Raw genomic sequence first — 21837 nt, forward strand, 5'->3', positions numbered from 1 at the left:
CACAGGAAACTTCCTCAACTTGAGAAGGAGCATTTATTTAAAAAACCCGTGGCTAACATGACACTTAGTGGTGAAAAACTGAAAACTGTCTTTCTAAGGTTAGAAATACCTTATTTAACACTTTATTTAATATGTGCCAGAGGTTTAAAGCAAGGAGAAAAAAAGAGAAAAAATAAGATAAAAAGAAAAGAAAGGCACCTTAACTGGAAAGGAAGAAGTAAACTCTACTTGAAGATGACATAATCTTGTACATAAAGAATCCACTCACACACAAAAAACTATTAGAGTTAATAAATGATTTCAGCAAGGTTGCAGAATACATGAACAATATACAAAGTCAATTTTATTTCTATACTCAAGCAATTAACAGTCCCTAAAATGAAATAAGAAAACAATTTCACTTATAATAGCACCAAAAAGACTAAAATGCATAAGAATTAATTCAACAGAAGTGTAAGGCTTACACACTGAAAACTATAAAACATAATTGAAAGAAATTTAAATTAAAAGACGTTTAAAAATGGAAAGACATTTTATGTTCATGACTTGGAAGATGGAAAATCATTAAGATGGCAACATTGCCCAAGATGAGCTACCAATTTAATATAATCCCTTTCCTGTTTTTTTTGGGGGGGGGGGGCTTGCAGAAAAGATAAAACTAATTCTAAAATTCATTTGGAAATGCAAGGGTCCCAGAATAGCCAAAAGAGTCTTAAACAAAAAGAGTTGGGATATTCACAACCTGATTTCTAGTTTTACTACAAAGCTACAGTAATCAAGACAGTGTGGTACTAGCATTAGATTATACATATGAATCAATGGAATAGGGTTGAAAGTCCAGAAAGAAACCCTTATATTTGTAGCAACTGATTTTTGACAAGGGACCTAGACACAGTTAATGCGAAAAGAATAATCTTTTCAAAAAATGGGGCTAGGATAACTGAGTATGTACATAGAGAAGAATAAAACCTAGAATCCCACCTCAATCCATATGCAAAATTGACTTGCAATGGATCAGACACACCTATATGTCAGAGCTAAGCTATAAAAATCTTGGAAGAAAATAAGAGGAATAAATCTTTGTGACACTTAATTAGGCAATGATTTCTTAAATATGACACCAAACACATATGTGGTTTAAAAAAAACTGCCCTGTATCAAAATTAAAAACCTGGTGCTTTAAATGACATAATCAAGAAAGTGAAAAACAGCATGGAAGAAAATATTCGAGATTTGTATTCAGAAAATATAAAGAACTCTTTAAAAAAAATCCTCTCCTGAGAACATTTTTTTCATTGCTTTTAAAAAAAAAGGAAGGGTTGAGGGAGGGTGAGAGAGGAGGAAAGATAGAGCGAGACAGAAAAACATTAATGTGAAAGAGAAACATTGATTGGTTGCCTTCTCATATGCACCCTTACTGGAATCAAACCTGCAACCTGGGTATGTGCCCTGATTGGGACTCGAACCTGTGGCCCTTTGGTCTAAGGGATGACACCCCAACCAACTGAGCCACACTGGCTGGAGCAGAAAATATAAAGAATTCTTACAACTCAACAACAAAATGACAAAAAAAAAAAAACCAAGTTAAGAATTGGGCACAAGATTTGAACAGAGTGTTCGCCAAAGAAGATATATGAATAAATAGACAATAAGCACATAAAAATATACATGGTATCATTAGTTGTCAGGGAAATGCAAATCAAAACCACAATGAGATGACTACTTTATATTCAGTAAAATGGCTAAAATAAAAAAGTACAGACAATAAGAAGTGTTGATGATATGTGAAGGAAAATGGAACCCTCATACACTGCCAATGGGACTGCAAAATGGTGGAAACAGTTTGAAAGTTCCTCAAAAGTTTAAACAGAGTTACCATATGACCCAACAATTCAACTTCTGGATATATACAAAAGGGAAATGAAAACATGTTTACACAAAAACATACATGAATGTTTACAGCACCATTATTCATAACAGACAAAAAGTGGGAACAATTCAAATGTCTATCAACAGATGATGTATGTATAAACAATTTAATGTGGTATATTCATGCAATGGAATATTTTTCAGCCAAAAAAAGAAATGAAATACTGACAAAGGCCACAAAATGGATAAACCTTTAAATATTATGCTAATTAAAAGAAGCCAATGACAAAAGATCAATGAAATAAATTATATAATTTCATTCATATGAAACAATATGGCAAATGTTGTTGGGTCTGAGGACTCAACATAGTGTTCATTATATTGTCTACTTTTTGTATGCTTGAAATTTTCCATAATTTCAAGCTAAAAAAAAAGACAAGTATTATTAGGTCATAGAGGTCAATTCACCTCAGTAACTGTAATGCGACCAATGATGCTAACATTCCACCATGGCTTACTATAACAAGTTATCTTAATATTAAATCTAAAATTCCATGGTTCCTCTGGTGATATTTAAACATTATTCAGGGTCAGTGTAGAATATAATAAGTTAGTAGCTTAATTTCTATGGTTTTTGTTGTTGTTACAATTAAAGTTCTTATGTAAAAAAGAAAGGCATTTCACCACAGCTATTTCACTGAAAGCAGGTCTATCAAGAGTCTTCGGTTCAGGGATACTATCACTCTCAGAGTTCCACTTGACTAAGTAATACAGGGCAAGTTCCTCTGTGATGTTTTAAAAACTCAAGAATTAATATGTTAGGGTGGTGTTGACAAACATTTTCTGTAAAAGAATACATAGTGTGAAAGCAGCCATAAATATTATGTCAACAAATGAGCATGGCTGTATTCCAATAAGACTTTATTTACAAAAACAAGTGACAGGCCAAATTTAGCTCACAGGCAGTATCTGACAAACCCCTGTGTTAGGGGTTATTAGCTCCTTGCATATGTTAAAAAGCTATAAGTATACATTGACAAGAATCATCATGTTGAGAATACACATGTATACATGAAGTACAGTACTTACAGGTGTTTGGATCATCATGGCTCGTTGATCTCTCATTGTTCTGACAATGTCTAGTGGATAAACTGGTTGATTGCATTCAATGAGACACATGGCTGTTTCCATAGTAATAAGAACCCCAGTTCTTCCAATCCCAGCACTAAAGAAGACAAATACGGGGCAAGGTCTTACTGATACTATTCCATTAAACTTCTGTGGACTTGTGCAGAAAATTAAAGTATTGAATCATATGTGTTCACCATTCTTGCTATTTTGCCTTTCAAATATTTGGTCTACAATCTGTTTTTGATGATTTGAAAGTCTGCTGTTAATAAGTGTTTGGAGGTTTAAGGATAAAGAGATACTTTAATACATCCTTTGAATAATCACTTAATAATAGAGGTGGCCAGGACAGGAGAAAATACTTTGTCTCCTAATCTCTTGGTTGGTAGCACTGAAGGCTGGAGTCACTATAAGAGGGCATGAGTCTGAAAGGAAGGAAGGGTAGCTTATCATTACTTACCTGGAGCTCCTGAAAGTGGCTTATTCTGTGATAGTATTGGGTACGGCTATTTCAAGAAAGGTGAGATTACTCACCAAATGTCCAGAGAGGGGCCACAGGCCAGGAAGGAGTACCTTGCTGGGAGGTAGAAATCTAAACCTTAGGTTGCAGCTCCTGTCTACATTATTGTATTTCATTAAGTAGTACTATCCATTGTAAGACAAGCCCCGATTACAGATATGTTAAACTATGAAAAAGACAAATGTCTAACGATCAGTGCAATAAAGTACTGTTTTCATTTCTTATGATAACCTTTCTGCCAATCATACTGGAACATACCCTTTGCCTTCTACCTTCAGAGCACAGCTTTGAGTTGTCTCTAATTAAAACAGTTATGACAATCACAACTTAAAGACAAAGTACATATTCCTTTTAAAAACATGTCAGCTATTCAATCATAAAAGACAGAAAATAGAATACCTGCAATGAACAACAATAGGTTCTTCCTTGCCAGCCCTCTTATTTCGTACATGACAAACAAAGTCCAGAAAGTCACTTGAATCATCAGGGACCCCATGGTCAGGCCAGGCTATGTACTGGATCTGAGTGAGTTGACGACTCTCATTTTTCTACATGTAAATGAAAAATTATGCACCTTGATTTAGGAATTATTAAAATATAAATAAATGTTCATGTCATTTTAGAAAGAAAAGATACTACTTCCACTACCTTCCCCCAAAGTAATGCATATACTCAATAAAACCCAAAATTCAACAAAAAAGAAAGAAACCATTTTACAGAAATAGTTGTATAACAGAATAACAACAAAAAAGAAACAACCGTATCCATTTAGGTATGTACTACTTGGATCACTTCTATATTTGTAAAGTATTTTTTAAAACGATAATCAAGTAAACAGGCAAAAACAAGTTTAAAGAAAATTAAACAAGTGGTGGGTGAACAAATATGGTTAAAGTAAAAAATATTTTTTATGAACAAAGTTGGGCTAATCCTAAAAAACAAGTGAAATCATGGAAATCAGAAAAATAAAATCTCAAAATAAATTTGGAATAAAAACTGAAGATCACAAAAACACAAAATTCAAATCAGGTCTTAATTATTTTTGGGAAGCCAGAAGTTGATATAAGAGAAAAAGATTTTGGATTTATACATCTCAACTCTTGTCAGATAAGGTATTTAATACTTCAAAGCCTCACTTTCTTCAGTTGCAAATGAAACAACATCTACACCTCTAAAGAGAAAGGATACTGTGAGAGAACCTGCAAATCTCCCAATTAGTTGTTTGGAATCTTATGATCAACCGATCAGTAGGCATTCAACACTAAGGAATCTAGTTATTGTCATTTATATTACAGGGCATTTCCAGAAAAGATCATGAAAGCAGGAGGTAATTAAAAAATGGACCTAAAATTAGCCAAAGAACATATATGCATAACTCACAGACACAGACAAGTTCTATGATGGCCAGAGGGAAGGGGGGTGAGGGTTAAGTAGAAGGTGGGGGGATATGGGGGCATCTGTAATGTCAACAACAAAAAAAATAATTAAAAGGGACAAATAAAAGAAGAATTCCTAAAGATACCTCAGTATAATTTAATAACTAATTTTTCAGAATTCTGTAATTGTATAAAATGAATTACAGGCATCTAATATAGACTACCTTTGATTATAACTAACAAAATAATTTAATGGTATCAATAACCAATGAAAATGGGTAATGTAAAATCATATTTTAATCAGTTTTGAGATAGTGTTTGTCTGTATTTCCATCTAAGTATATATGTGTTTATGTGTACATGACAGCAAATTATTTTTCCCAATTATATTTGGGTCTCACTTTAGAAACTAATTTGTGTCTTAGCACAGTTCTGAGGTATTCAGGGTTTGCAAAGAAAAGCCACTACAGTATATAAAACTATCATGGATAATCTATAGGTGGAGTAAAATAAAGAGACTATGCTGAAGATATAAATATACTTTATGTAGCCATATACATCTGTCTATCCTGTCATACTTGAGAAAATGAAGAAAGGTTATTGGCTTGCCTTGTTACATTAGACCATGAGCTATCCAGTATATGTCCCTCAACACTAAATTCGTTCTGATGGAATCTCTAGCCCTTAAGATTTTGAAGCTATTTAATTTTTAATTTCTTGTAAGTTTAGCTTTATTCAATGCCAGATTCCTTTAACATAAAGCAGCGCAACTTCCAGCTCCTTCCCTTTGGGTCAGTAAGGCTCTATCTTGGTGGGCTGCTTTAATCATACTCAGGGGGTAGGTGGGTAGGAGAAGAATGGAGTTCTTATTTCCAAAGGCTTAAACATTTGATAGGATAGGCCTGTGTCTTCATAGTTTGTGTTGTTGGTACTTCTCTAGCAATTGCTTCTTTCTTCTTACAGCCCCTTCAAAACCAAAGGTTGAGTGGCATGGGAGTATCTAGTTGAAGGCAATAAAAGTGGGTGCACTGTCTCTAGCAGACTAACATGACTGACAGTGTGCCACCCTCTACACACATCTTCCCATTGGGTTATTAAGCCGTCATTCATTAATCAGCATCTATTTCTGGGTCTGGATTTGGAAGCCAAGGAGAGTGTGACTCAGGTGGCAGTTAAGAAGACTAGCAATTAGAAAACTATAATCTATCTGCTATGGGAGGGTCCTGCCTATGATCTTTCCCTCTTAATACTGAGGAGACTGAAATTTCTCTTCTCTACTCTTAAAAAGGGGCATTTAATTCCTTTTACACAGTAACAGGACTCTGAAAAATTAATTGTATTGCCCAATTATCAAATAATTTGATAACTTACAATTATTTTTTTCCCCATTTCCACAGATGTACTAAAATACTTTATTGATATTATTTGGAGAAAAAAATCTTTCTAACCAAAAACATCCCTAGTATAATTTTTATGAGCATACATAGTTTTAGGAGTATAGTATTTATTTACTAGATTCTTTTTGCACTGTCCACTCATATTTAACTATAGAAACTGGAAATACATTTATTATAGAAAGGAAATATACTTCATGAGATTCCAAAGCACCCCAATGAAGCAAATAGTTTAGTCACTTAAAATGGTATTTCCTAGTAACAAGAACTCAGACTAAAAACATTTTCAGCTTTCAAAGCCTTCACCTTGAACACAATAATTCTAATAAACAGATGGATGTCTTGCCTTCCTACCTCTTGGTTAAATAGTGTCATCTTCCTGAAGATATATGCAGTGTTTCCTTCTTCAGAGTGGCAAGTGACTTGGTAGCATCCATAGGATAAACTTCCTGTGGGTTCTGGCCAATATTGGTGACACTTCACCTAAAATCCATAGATTTTAAAAATATATATTAAAACTTACAATATTTTAATATAATATTCAAACTTACAGAAAAGTTACAAAAAATTTAATAAACTCGCATATGTTTCACCTAGATTTGTCATTTTTTCATTTTTTTCCTCTTTGTAATCTGTTTGGATATATTTTGAGACTGTAAATATCCTGTCTTACAACAAGCTTTCACCCATTGTTTTACCATTTGTGATGAATTTTTGCCTAAATCAATTACAACAATAAGGATGACAAAATGGTACCCTCATTTTGATATTTTTAGATTTAAGTTACCAATGAGAAAGAATCTTCAATTAAAATGCCAAACGCAATCCATTAATTTTCACAATTAAAATGTAAAAATAGCTTTATTAACATATAATTCACACACCATATAATTTACCCATTTAAAGTACACAATTCAGCTTCTGATCAAGATGGTGGTATAGGTAAATGCTATACTTACCTCCTTCCACAACCACATCAAAATGACAACTGATCTATGGAATAATCATCATTCAGAACTTCCTGAAGTCTAGCTTAACAAAAATCCCATAACTAAGGGTATACAGAAGAAGCCAGGTCCAGACTGGTATGAGGGGCAGAGACACAGAATAGGCTGATCCCACACCCACATGTAACAGTTAAAAATCAGGAGGGATTATCTGGGCTGTGGAGGAGTACCTTGAGGAGTGAGGAGTCCCAGCCCCACACCAGGCTTCCAGACCGGTGTTTTGGTACCAGGAAGAGAAGGTCCTATAACTTTTGCCTATGAAAGCCAGTGGTTGAATAAGATGGAGGGCTTCTGGACTCGGAGGCATTCCTTTTTTTAAAAAATTTTTATTTATTTATTTTATAGATCAAACAGAAGGAAGCAGGGGCAGGGGGAGATTTGTTGTTCTACTTATTTGTGCATCCATTGGGTGATTCTTGTATGTGTCCTGACTGGAGATCAAACCCTCAACTTTGATGTATCAGGGCGACACTCTAACCAACTGAGCTACCTGGCTAGGGACTCCAGGCATTCCCTTTAAAGGGTCCACATGGGGACCTACTGACTCACAGCAGCTCAAAAGGCACCAGGGAATTGTCTGGAAAGAGCTGGAAGGACAGGTTTCTCCCAGACAGAAGTGTTAACAGAGGCCATCATTCTTTTGCTGAGCCATCCCCGCTGAGAGCCAGGTGGTGGGTGCCATATTTCAGTCTTCATCAACCTGGCTCATACTGTATGCCCTGCCCTGGTGATTGCCTGGGATCCTGCTCCACCCACTTTGTGGGCCCACCCAATGTCTCCATACAAACAGCCCGTCTTGGCTCAGGCTGCAAACTTTCCTAAAATCACTCAAACAAGCATCATCTGGCCTCGGTAAGCCCTATAGCCTTTGCTATGTGGCTCTAGGCCCAGTACTCATGGCAAATGGCCTTGGTTAGCAGCTTGGCCTCTCCTGGGCACCTCCAAACCCAGGTCAAATAGCATTCACCTGCAGATCACTTTGTGCTCTGGCCTGATGAACCCAGGCAGAGCAACTAGCGAATAGCTTCAGAACATGCCAAAGCATCACCCAACCACCACTACAACTGGCACACTAAAAGAGGAAATTCAGCAGGCACCAGAGACCCACTGATGACAGCTTTGCTCTGTATGGTTTGACCCTGCATAGCAGATCCTCCCCAGTGGTTGTGACGAGTCTTTGCAGCTGACTGGCCTGGGGGTGAATACCTCAAACTGATGTACCAATAGCAATCAAGGCTCAACTACAACAGAAGAGTACACACAACCCACATGGGGGATGCAGTGTCCAGCTTCAGCAGAGAGGCTGAGCCACTGGGCCCTATGGGACACTTACTACATACAGCAACTCTACCAAGACAGGGAATGTAAGAGCTCTATCTAATACACAGAAACAAATGCAGGGAAGCAGCCAAAATGAGGATACAGAAACATGTCCCAAATAAAAGAACAGAACAAAACCCCCCAAAATAACTGAACAAAGTGGAGACAGATACAGATGCAGAGTTTAAAACACTGGTTATAAAGGATGCTCACTGATCTCAGTGAGAACTTCAACAAAGAGATAGGAAACATAAAAATGGGGACAGAAAACCTAAAAAAGAACCAGTAAGAAGTGAATACTACAATATCTGAAATGAAGAATACATTACAGTGAATCAACTAAAGTTAGATAAAGCAGAGGATCAAATCAGTAATCTGGCAGGTAAGGAAGCAGAAGACTCAGAACAGCAAAAAGATAAAAAAGTCCCCCAAATGAGGACAGTATAAGAAGCCTCTAGGACAACTTCAAGTGCACTAACATATGATTCATGGGGCTGCAGAAAGAAGAGAGAGAACAAGAACTTGAAAACCTGTTTGAGGAAATCCAAGATAGTGACAGAGTAGCTGGCAGCTTTGTCCACTTGCTCACAGACCTGTACCAAACTTGCAGTCAAAACACAGAGTGGAGAGTGAGTGAGAGCATCTGTGAGTGAGTGCGTATGTGGACAAGAGCATGGGGAGGGAAAGAACCAGCCTAGCAGTTCTGGCCGAACAGAGTTGGGGTGGCTGTGGAGTGGTTCAAGAGCCATGTGCTCCAGACACAGCATCATGGGAGCAGGTCTGCCCAAGGCTGAAGATCTCTGGATGAAGTGGAGTCAGCATTCCACCACCACCTGGTGTTACAGTATAGCTGCGAGGTTCTTCCCAATGCCATCTGGGAAAGATCCAGAGAGAAACTTATCTAAAACTGTCCAAGGCTATGAAAGGTGGTAGCCAGCCCTGACCATAAGAGAACCTGTGATTTTTGGGGAGGGGAAATGCATGGAGAACAGGCCCCCCAGGGACTGGTACTACAGGGTGGGGGCCTCACAGAAACTCAACAGGGACCTGGGGCTCACATGCCTGTGTACATGGGTGCAGTAGATCTGCTAAGCAAAAACTCAGATGATTTAGTATACTGCAGGGAAGGTAGGACCCTACACAGCATGGTACGCAAGCAGAGGGCTGTTCAAGAGTGGAGAATTTGGGCTGAACCTCCTGTGAGAGAGCAGCAGGCTTGGGACTGGAAGGTAGGAGCTGAATGCCTGAGATTTACTGCGGCAAGCCATTTCCTCTCACAGGCAGGTGAGTCCAACCGCACCTGTGGGATTACAGGCTTGGGAGATCAGCAAGTTCAGGCTCAAAATTCCTCCTGCTGGGTACATTTCTACAGGGGAAAGAAGAAAAAAGCTCTGAAAAGGCCCTTGACAGATACTGTGAACTACATAGTACCCTGGGGCCCCTGATATACTAAACTCAGAAGAGCAGAGAGAATAGAGATAGGACAACAAGGTACTATCTTCTCTCCTGCATAGCTTTTTTCACATTTTCTTATCCTTTAAGTTTGGCCCTAATATGTCATCAGGTTTTATATTATACTTTGTTTCAAATCTTGTATTTTGTCTTCCCTTCTTTAACTCCATTTCCCTTCTTCCTTCCTCCTCTTATTTTTGTTTTCAATTCTATTTCTCTCTTGCTATGACTTGTTTCTATTTCATACTCTATTTCTCTCTCCTCCAGACTCTCAAAACCATTTGTGATTGCCATCAGTCATCTCATACTTTTTCCTGTTCTTACAAAATACCCTTATCTTTTCTCCACCTTTATCAATCTTTGCTTATTGGTTGTAGGTAGGTGGTGGTTGTTGTATTATTTCAATCTTATTTCTAAATAGTCATTATTTTTGTATTTCTCAAAATTTGAGATTTCTCAAATTTTACCATTTCCCTCCCCTATTCCATTTTGCCTTCCTCCTGCTTTTGTTTATTTTTGGTTTTGTGTTAAATTTTAATTTTTCCCTGCCTTAGTATTCCTTATTCTTAGTATTCCTTCTCCCTCTATCCTCTCAAAATAACGTCTCCTTACTCTAAACATTTCTTAAGCTTTTCTTTCTTTTTTACCCTCTTATACCCATCCCACCCATATAAATCTTAGCTCCTTTGTAGCTGATATTCCTGTGGTGGATCTTTTTCTCTAATTATGTCCCTTTTATTTTATTTTATCTTCCTTCCTCCCTCCCTTCCTCCCTTCCTTTCTTTCTCTCAATATATACACAACACACACACACACACATATATAAATTACATATATATATATATATATATATAAATTACATATATATATATATAAATAAATAAATTTTGGTTTAAACCTAAAACCTAATACTATACACTTCCTTTCTCTTATTCCATTCCACCTTTCCTGCTCACTTTTTTATTTATGACACAAATTTTATTTCCTTTCTCTCTTCACCTTGTCTATATTCCCTACTCTTACTATTACTCTCCCCTCTCCTCTTACAAAATCACTTTTCTTTCAGTTAATCATCTCATATTCATTTTCCTTTCTTACAATAGTCTTAATCTCTTTACACCTTTATTAATGTTGGCTCATTTGATATTGATAGTGTGGTTGTGGGTAGGGATTATTTTTGTGGTTGTGATTTGTTTCCTGGGCTGTTTGGCATTGTTTTGACAGCACCTGGACACAGTATACAAGACATGGTGGACAGAGTGATTCTCAGTCAGCCAGCTGGAGGGATGGACCCACCAAAGAATGATCCAACAACAACCAAAACCCAATTACAAACAGCGAGTTCACATAAATGGAATAAAGGGCAGCGCAAGAACATCAGCTCAGGAGATTGAGGAGACTGCACAACTGAGTTCCACAGGTCTCCTACCACAGAGGGTTACACCACGAAGACAGGCAGTCAAAGCAGATCGATCTAATATGTAGAAACAAGAAGAGTCAACTAAAACAGAGAGACAAAGAAACAACCCCCCAGTTGAAATGACAGGAGGAATCCCCCAAAAGACTGCTAAACAAAATTGAGGCAAGGAAACTATCAGACATGGAGTTCAAAATAATGGTTATAAGGATGCTCAAGGAGCTCAGTGAGAACTACAGACAACTCCAGGGGAGCTACAAGGAATTTATTGTGAACTACAGCAAAATGAAAAGGGACACAGAAACTGTTAATAAGAGCCAGGAAGAAATGAAAAATAAATTATCTGAAATAAAGAACACAGTAGAAGGAATTAAAAGCAAGTTAGATGAAGCACAGGATTGAATCAGTTGAGCTGGAGGACAAAGTACAAAAAAATTCCCAGGCAGAGCAACAAATGCAAAACATACAAAAAAGAATGAAGAGGAGTTAAGGATGATGCAGGACAACATGAAACTTAATATTATCTGTACAATAGAGATATCAGAAAGAGAAAAAGAGAAGCAAGGGATAGAAAACCTGCTTGAAAAAGTAATGACAGAAACTTCCCTAACTTTATGAGAAAAAAAGTCATGCAAATCCAGGAAGCACAGAAGGTCCCAATCAAGATGAACGCAAAGAGGCCCCACTCCAAGACGCATCATAGTTAAAATGGCAACATTCAAAGATGAAGAGAGAATCCTGAAGGGAGCAAGAAAGAAACACACTAACACACAAGGAGCTTTGATAAGACTAGCAGCTGACTTCTCAACAGAAACATTACAAGCCAGAAGGGAATGGCAAGAAACATTCCAAGTAATGAAAAGCAAAGGTATGCAACAAAGACTACTCTACCCAACAAGGCTGCCATTTAAAATGGAAGGTGAAATAGAGAGTTTCCCAGACATGAGAAGGTTAAAAGAACACATCTCTGTCAAACCAGCACTGCAAAACACGCTAAAGGGACTGCGTTAGAAAGATGAAGAAAAAGAGAGAGCGAGAGGAACAAGGAACAAAGGAAAAAATGGCAATGAATAAGTACCTATCAATAATAACTTTAAATGTAAATAGATTAAATGCTCCAATCAAAAGCATAGGGTAGCTGAATGGATAAGAAAACACAACCCACATACATGTATGCTGTCTACAAGACACCCACCTTGAAACAAAAAACCTATATAGACTAAAAGTGAAGGGGTGGAAACAAATATTCCAAGCAAACGGACATGAAAAAAAACTGGGGTAGCAATGCTTATATCTGACAAAATACATTTCAAAACAAAAGCCATAACAAGAGACAGAGAAGGACACTTCATAAAACTCAAAGGAAGAATCCATGAAGAAGATACAACCATTGTAAACATATATGTACCCAACACAGGAGCACCCAAATATATTAGGAAAATCTTGGAGGACTTCAGGAAAGACATAGACAGCAACACACTTATAGTAGGGGATTTTAAAACCCCACCGTCAAAACCAGATAGATCTTTTAAACAAAGAATCAACAAGGATATTGTGGCGCTGAACGATATTCTAGGTCAAATAGACTTAACTGACATATACAGAACCTGTCATCCCAAGGAAGCAACATATACAATTGTTTTCAAATGCACATGGAAAATTGAAGATAGACCACATGGCAGGACACAAAACAAGCCTAAACAAATTGAAGAAAATTGAAATCATATCAAGCATATTCTTGGACCAAGAAGGCTTGAAACTAGAAACCATCCTCAAGGAAAAACTCAAAAACATTCAAATTCATGGAGACTGAATAGTATGCTATTAAATAATGAATGGGTTAATAATGAGATAAAAGAAGAAATCAGAAAGTTTCTAAAAACAAATGAAAATGAACACAAAATAGTTCAAAACCTATGGGACACAGCAAAGGCAGTCCTGAAAGGGAAGGTCATAGCAATACAGGCCTATCTAAAAAAGACAAAAATTTCAAATAAACAACCTAATCCTACATCTACAAGAACTAGAGGAACAACAACAAACAAAGCACAGACTGAGTAGAAGGATGGAAATAATCAAGACCAAAGCAGAATTAAATGACATAGAGACTAAAAGAACAACTCAAAGGATCAATAGATCCAGAGCTGGTTTTTTGAAAAGATAAACAAAATCAACAATCCTTTAACCAGACTCATCAAGAAAAAAAGAGAATCCAAATAAATAAAAATCAGAAATAAAAGAGGAGAAATTACAACAGAAATGCAAAGGATTGTTAAGAAATTACGATGAACAACTGTATTTCAAGTAATTTGAGAACCTGAGCAAAATGGACAAATTCTAGAAAAATATAATCTTCCAAAACTGAATCAAGAATAAGCAGAAAGCCTGAATAGACTGATGACAGCTAGTGAAATTGAAGCAGTAATCAAAATACAGCACACAAAAGCCCTATACTGAACAGTTTCATAGGAGAATTTTACCAAATATTTAGGGAGCGCTAACTCTTATTCTTCTCAAAATATTCCAAAAAATTCAAGAAGAGAAAAGAGTCCCAAACTATTTTATGAGGCCACTATTATTCTGATTCCAAAACCAGATAAAAACACAAGAAAGAAAGAAAACTACAGTCCAATACCACTGATGAACACAGATGCTAAAATCCTCAACAAAATAATTGGGAAATAGGATCTGGCAATACATTAAAAAGATCATACACCACGATCAAGTGGGATTCACCCCAGGGTGCAAGGATTATAGAATATTTGCCAATCAATAAATGTAGTATATCACATAAACAAAAAGGAAGACAAAAATCAAATGATTATATCAATAGATGCTGAAAAAGCATTCGACAAGGTACAGCACAAATTTATGATAAAAACACTCAGCAAAGTAGGAGTAGAGGGGGCATACCTCAGCATAACAAAGGCCATATATAATAGACCTACAACCAACATGATACTCAAAGGGCAAAAACTAAAAGCTTTCCCTCTAAGATCATGAACAAGACAAGGGTGTCCGCTTTCATCATTCTTATTCAACACAGTATTGGAAGTTCTAGCCACAGGGATCACACAAGAAAAAAGAAATAAAAGGCATCTAAATAGGAAAGGAGCAAGTGAAACTGTCATTCTTTGCAGATGACATGATAGTGTACATAGAAAATCCTAGAGACTCCATCAAAAAACGACCCAACCTAAGAAGAGAATATGGCAAAATAGTGGGATACAAAGTCAATATTCAAAAATCGAATGCATTTTTGTATACCAGCCATGAACTATCAGAAACAGAAACTAGGGGGAAAATACCATTTACTATAGTGACAAGAAAAATAAAGTACCTAGGAATAAATTTAACCAAGGAGGTAAAACCTATACTCAGAAAACTATACAATACTACACAACAAAAAAGATATCAAGGAAGACACAAATATATATAAGCATATACTGTGTTTATGGATTGGAAGAATTACATCATTAAAATGTCCATATTACGCCTTGGATGGTGTGGCTCAGTGGATTGAGTGCCAGCCTGAAAACCAAAGGGTCACCAGTTTGATTCCCAGTCAGGCCACAAGCCTAGGTTGCAGGCCAGGTCCCCACTAGGGGGTGTGCAAGAGGCAGCCACACATTGATGTTTCTCTCCTTCTCTTTCTGTCTCTTCCCCTCTCTATGAAAATAAATAAAATCTTTTTTTTTTAATAGAGCACATCTTTTTTTTAAAGAATTCTTTTTTTTTAATATATATTTTTAAGATTTTATTTATTTATTTTTAGAGAGGGAAGGGAGGGAGATAGAGAGAGAGATAGAGAGACATCAATGTGCGGTTGCTGGGGGTTCTGGCCTGCAACCCAGGAATGTACCCTGGCTGGGAATCGAACCTGGGACACTTTGGTTCCCAGCCCGCGCTCAATCCACTGAGCTACGCCAGCCAGGGCTAAAATAAATAAAATCTTTAAAAAAATACCCATACTACCCAAAGCAATCTCTAGATTCAATGTAATCCCTATTAAAATAACAATGACATATTTCACAGATATAGAATATTTCAAAAATTTAAATGGAACCATAAAATGACCCTGAATAGCCTCAGCAATTTTGAGAAACTACAAAGTAGGAGGGATCACAGTACCTGATATCAAAATGTATTATAAGGCCACTGTAATCAAAACAATTTGGTTCTGGCATAAGAACAGATACATAGATCAATGGAACAGAATACAGAGCCCAGAAATAAATTCATGTCAATATGGTCAATTAATATTTGACAAAGAGGGCACAAGCATAAAATGGAGTAAAAATAGCCTCTTCAATAAATGGTGTTGAGAGATCTGGACAGGTATATGCAAAAATATGAAACTAGACCACCAACTTACACCATACCCAAAAATAAACTCAAGATATATAAAAGACTTAAATGTAAGTTGTGATACCATAAAAGTCTTAGAGGAGAACACAGGCAGAAAAATTTCAGGTATCCTATGTGGCAATATGTTTGCTTATATAGGGATATAAAGGAAAGAATAAACAGATGGAACTATAACAAATGAGAAATCTTCTGCATGGCTAAAGAAAACAAGAAAATGAAAATGAAAAGAAAAAAAAAATGAAAAGTTCCCTTTCATTGGTCCTTTACCAATGATAATCCGGACACGGATTTGATCTGCAAAATATATAAAGGACTAATATGACTCCACACCAGGAAGACAAACAATCCAATTTAAAAAATGGGCAAAGGACTTGAATAAGCACTTCTCCAAGGAGGACATACAGAGGGGCCAGAGATATATGAATGAATGCTCCATATCACCACCGATCAGAGATGCAAATTAAAACCACAATGAGATACCACTTCATACTGCTCAGACTGGTTATCACTGAGAAATCAATAAACGACAAGCACTGGCGAGGATGTGGAGAAAAGGGAACCCTAGTACACTGTTGTTGGTGGGAATGCAGACTGGTGAAGCCACTGTGGAAAACAGTATGGAATTTCCTCAGAAAACTAAAAATGGAACTGCCTTTTGACTCAGGGATTCCACTTCTGGGATTATACCCTAAGAACCCTGAAACACCAATCCATAAGGACCTATGCACCTCAATGTTTATAGCAGCATTATTTACAATAGCCAAGTGCAGCAAACAGCCTAAGTGACCATCAGTAAATGAGTGGATCAAAAAATTGTGGTACATTTACACAATGGAATACTACACAGGAGAAAGAAAGAGGGAACTCTTACCCTTCTCAACAGCATGGATGGAACTGTGGAGTATTATGCTAAGTGAAATAAGCCAGGTGGTGAGAGACAAATTACCATATGATCTCACCTATAAATGGATTAATCAACAGAAGAAACAAATGAGCAAAATAGAGCCAGAGACATGGAAATAAGGAATAAATTGACAGTGACCAGAGGGGAGGGGAGAGGAGGTAATGGGGAAGAGAAGGGGAACGGTCATTCAGGAACAGGTATTAAGGACCCATGGACAAGAACAACAGGGTGGGGAATGACTATGGAAGTAGAGTAGGTAGGGCAGGGGAGAGCAATGGGGGTAAAATTGGGACAACTGTAACTGAACAACAATAAAAAGAAAGAAACTATTTGAAAATATGACAGAAAACTTCCCTACCTTGGTGAAGGAAATCAACATATAACTCTGGGAAGCACAGAGTTAGAAACAAGTTGAATCCAAAGAGGCCCATGACACCAAAACACATTCCAATTAAAATGCCAAAGGTTAAAGAGAAAGAAAGAATCTTAAAAGCAGCATGAGAAAGACAGTTAACCTACAAGGGAACTAACTCCCACAAGGCTGTCAGCTGGTTTCTCAAGAGTAACTTTGTAGGCCAGAAGGAATTGGCAAGAAATAACTTAAACTGATGAAAAGCAAGGACCTTCAACCAAGATTACTCATCAAACCTATCACTTAGGCTAGAAGGAGACATAAAATGCTTCCCAAATAAGAAAATGCTGAAGTAGTTCATCACCACCAAATCGGCATTACAAGTAATGTTAAAGGGTCTTCTTTAGATGAAGGGGGGAAAAATAAAAAAAAAATATGAATGAAAAATGGTAATAAATATATTTATCTACCAAAAATGACTTTAAATGCAAATAGATTAATGCTTCAATCAAGAGACATATGGTGGCTGAATGAATAACAAAACAAGACCCTTACATATGTTGTCTACAAGGGACTCACTTCAGATTGAAAAACACACAGATCCCTGGCTGGTGTGGCTCAGTGGTTGAGTGTCCGCCTATGAATCAAAGGGTCATTGGTTTGATTCCCAGTCTAAGGCATATGCCTGGGTTATGGGCCAGGTCCCCAGTAGAGGGTGCATGAGAAGCAACCACACATTGTTCTTTCTCTCCTTCTCTTTCTTCTTCCCTTCTCTGTCTAAAAATAAATAAATCTTAAAAACAAAACAACAAAACCACATACACAAAGTAAAAAGGATGGAAAAACATTAGATGAAAATGGAAAAAAAGAAAAAGCTGGGGCAGTTAAAATATATACTTTAAAACAAAAGCTATAACAAGAGATAAGGAAGGACCCGGCAATTCCATTTTTGGTTTTTCATCCAAAGAAACCCAAACACTAAATTGAAAGGACATACACTATCCATATGTTCAATGGAGCATTATTTACAATAGCCAAGATATGGAAAGGTTACAAAAAAGACTAAATCAATGTGAATATTTTGACTATAGTCTATGCATTGTAATTTGAAGAATGCCCAAACAATGGATAAGATTCAAGGATGACTTACTCTGCCACGTTCAACTTGTGTGGTCAACATAACAACCATGGAGGAGCCTTGTTCCCAAGTCATCTGCCAAAAATCTGTACAAGTGTGTGGTAATGGCCCTTGACAAGCAATATACTGATTTATGATGCTAGAAGAAGGAATTTCCATCTAAAAAGACAAAGATACAAAATTTAAATATTTTATTAGTATTTTTTACTATAATCAAGCATGTGAATATCATCCACTAAATAATAATTAAATAAAATGAATTTAGAAAAACTGCAAAGTCAGTATAACAAATCTTTAAGAACAATGTCTCATTTTATCTGCAGGAGAAATTTCTTGCTGATGGCTGATATTTATACAAATCTATTTTCCAATTAGTAGAAACAGGAATTCAAGTATTTTCCAAAGCACTGTTATAGTTTTAAGAGCAGTTTTACAGAGAACCCAGTTTCAGAGGTACAGAGTTGGTCTCTCAACACTTACTGGTAAAATTGGTGAAGAGCAAAATTTCTGCCATTTTAGTTTAGATTTTACAAAAAAATGTAACATAAAAGAATATGAGGGAAACATTTTAAATTCATTATTATTTTCAGAAAGAGGTAAGATCATATTTGGGTAAGATGATGCTACATTTTGAGATGAAATTTTAAAAAAGAAAAGGTGACGCATGCACACTGCAACTGTAAGGGTGAAAATAGAAGTCTCCCTTCTACCCCAGCCTGTAGTTTCTGTCCAGGAGAGCAACCCTTTCTTCTAGTTGCTAATATATCTGTTCAGAGATATTCTATATACAACAAAAATGAACATGCAAAATTATTTTCCTCTTTTTCTGTAAAACATAAGTGGTAGCATATAATGTTATTCTGCATCTTGTTTCTTTTTTTCCCCACTTTATCACTGAGATGTCAGATTTGTAAATAAAATTTCATTTTTAGTGGCTCTACTGTATAAATATACCATACTTTATTTAATAGACATTTAAATTGCTGCTAATCTATTTGCTACCATAAACAAAGCTGCAATAAATACTTTTGTAAACCTAATATTTTTGTGCACATTAAGAAACCTATTTGAATGGGCAATAGGTAGAAATGAGAATGCTGGATCAAAGTGTTATATGCCTTTAGAATTTTGTCAGATAGTACCAATTTGCTCTCCAAAGAGGTTGTACCTATTTATACTTTTATCAATAATATATGAGAAATGCTTGTTTCCTGACAAGTGGCCTTAACATATCCATAACCCACAATCCAAAATTCTGGAACTCCCAATGCTCTAAAGCAGGGGTGTCCAACCTGTGGCCCATGGGCCGCATGCAGCCCAGGATGGGATGCAGCCCAACACAAAATCGTAAATTTACTTAAAACATTACCTAGTTTTATTACTAAGTTCTATTACTTAGATATATACATTTTCTATATTAGTGATCACAAACTTGGGATTGGTTTGATGATTTTAAAAGTTACCAAAAGGGCTGCTACATAATTAGGGTTATTATGTGAGGGTCTTTTGCTTATCTGTGGTGGCAGATATCACAAAAATTATGCATGGACCTTTTTTTGCTCATCAGTTTTCATTAGTGTTTGTGTATGCAATGTGTAGCCCCAGACAACTCTTCTTCCAGTATGACCCAGAGACGCCAAAAGGATAGATTCCCCTACTCTAAAGTGTAACTTTGCCTTTTTCTTTTGGTACACCTGGTCCAACCTGGACTCACTGCACAGCAATATTTGACTTGAACTCATCTAAGACTGTTGGTGGAAATATCCAGTTAGCTGTTGAATACCGATATACTGATTATGGCTTGCTAGAGATATTACCTGTATTATGTATGGCATATACACTTAATAACTAAAAATAAAAAAACCCTGAATTCCAAAGCACAATTTATCTCAACCTTTCAGATAAAGAACATAGACTTAAATGTGGTATTATCAAACTTTCTGATATTTCAATCTAATAAAAGTGAAAAATGGTAATTCCCTGAAGTTGTAATTTGCACTTTTCTTTTTATAAATTTGAATGTATGCATGAAATAGCACAGTATGAACTGTGCTATTTTTCTAAGTGCTATAATTGTGGTTTTGCTAAAGAAACAAAATAAAAAATGGAGATAGATACATACCAAAATAGTGAATTGTCATTATTCACAGATTCTGTATTTCCCAGTTTGCCTATTTAGTAAAATTTATTTGTAACTCCAAAGTACTTACAGAGCTTTCATGATTATTTATAGACACATTAAAGGAGGAAAAAACTGAGCCACCCTAGGTGTACATTTCTAACTAATGTGGAATGAGATGTTGCTGTTCTGTTTTCCTGTTTCTGCTCTCCTACTATAAACAAGTGCCCTTTTTGCAATCTATTTAATTTTTGTGCTTGTTGTTAGTGATTTCACTGTTTAAAGTGGTCCCCAAGGGTAGTGCAGCATACTGTACGGTGTTCTAGGTGTAAGGAGGCCATGATATGCCTTATGAAGAAAACAAATATGTTAAATAAGCTTCCTTCAGGTATGAGTTATAGTGCTGTTGGCTGTGAATTCAATGTTGATTAATCAACAATGTGTACTAAATAAGGTATCTTTAAACAGAAACAAGATTTATGTATTGATCAGCTGACAAAAATGTTGTAACCAGAGGCTCATGGGTACCTAACCTTATATTTCCCCGTGAAGCAAGGATTCAATATTTGCTAATTCAGGGTTAATGAAGACTTTATAGACTATCATAAATAATAAAAATGGACTCTATTTATAAACAGTGATATATCTGGGCTTAAAAAATAATCTAGGGGTGTAGTGTTTAGATAGAACAAGACTGGCCATTTGTTGATTGTTCTTCAAGCTGGGTGGGTAACAGGTTTATGATGGGGGGTGGATCTTCATACTGTTCTACTTTTGTACAGAACTGAAAATGCCATAACAATTTTAAAATGACATTTGCAAGAACTTTCCTATGAACTGTCTCTGCATAGCCTTTATTATTTCCATTGCACTGTATTTATTTCTTATTCATGTATAGAGCTATTTATATATTGAAGAAATACAACCTTTGTAGTATTTTTTTTTTTACAGATCTTTTTATTTTTAGAGAGAAGGGAAGGGAAGGAGACACGGAGAGAAACATCAATGTGTGGTTGTTTTTCAAGTGCCCCCTACTGGGGCGTGGCCCGCAAGCCAGGCATGTACCCTGACTGGGAATTGAACCGGCAACCCTTTGGCTCACAGGCTTGTGTTCAATCTACTGAGCTATACCAGCCAGGGTGCCTTTGTGGTATGTTAAAAATTCAGTTTCTCATTTGATTTTATAGTACTTTTTAAATATCCCTTGAATTAAACATTTCACATTGCCAAATCCATCAATCTTTTTTTTATGGCTTAGACATGCATATAAACTTTAAAAAACCTTCCCATTTCTGAGATATTATTTTTTCCAAGTTTTTATTTATTTATTTTTAGGGCAAGTGGAAGGGAGAAGGAAAGGCAGGGAGAGAAACATTGATCAGTTGCCTCTTATATGTGTCCTGTCCCAGGACTAAACCCACAACCCGGCCACGTGCCCTGACTAGGAATCAAACTGGTGACCTTTCACTTTGT

At 36.4% G+C, this 21837-nt stretch overlaps 1 protein-coding gene across 5 annotated transcripts in view; it reads right to left on the reverse strand.

Annotated features, from left to right (window-relative positions):
• The window catches only part of PTPN4 (protein tyrosine phosphatase non-receptor type 4), a 292305-nt gene that overhangs the window by 11266 nt on the left and 259202 nt on the right, over positions 1-21837 (reverse strand). For all 5 annotated transcript variants that reach the window (XM_036023611.1, XM_036023614.1, XM_028533478.2 and 2 more), the window contains 4 exons: positions 18258-18404; positions 6642-6770; positions 3917-4065; positions 2959-3094 (listed from right to left, as the gene is read on the reverse strand). In XM_036023611.1, the coding sequence (XP_035879504.1) occupies positions 2959-3094; positions 3917-4065; positions 6642-6770; positions 18258-18404 (561 nt within the window). The remainder of the gene's footprint in view (positions 1-2958; positions 3095-3916; positions 4066-6641; positions 6771-18257; positions 18405-21837) is intronic.

The sequence above is a fragment of the Phyllostomus discolor genome, chromosome 4 (assembly GCF_004126475.2).
Source record: "Phyllostomus discolor isolate MPI-MPIP mPhyDis1 chromosome 4, mPhyDis1.pri.v3, whole genome shotgun sequence".
In the NCBI taxonomy this organism is placed as follows: domain Eukaryota; kingdom Metazoa; phylum Chordata; class Mammalia; order Chiroptera; family Phyllostomidae; genus Phyllostomus; species Phyllostomus discolor.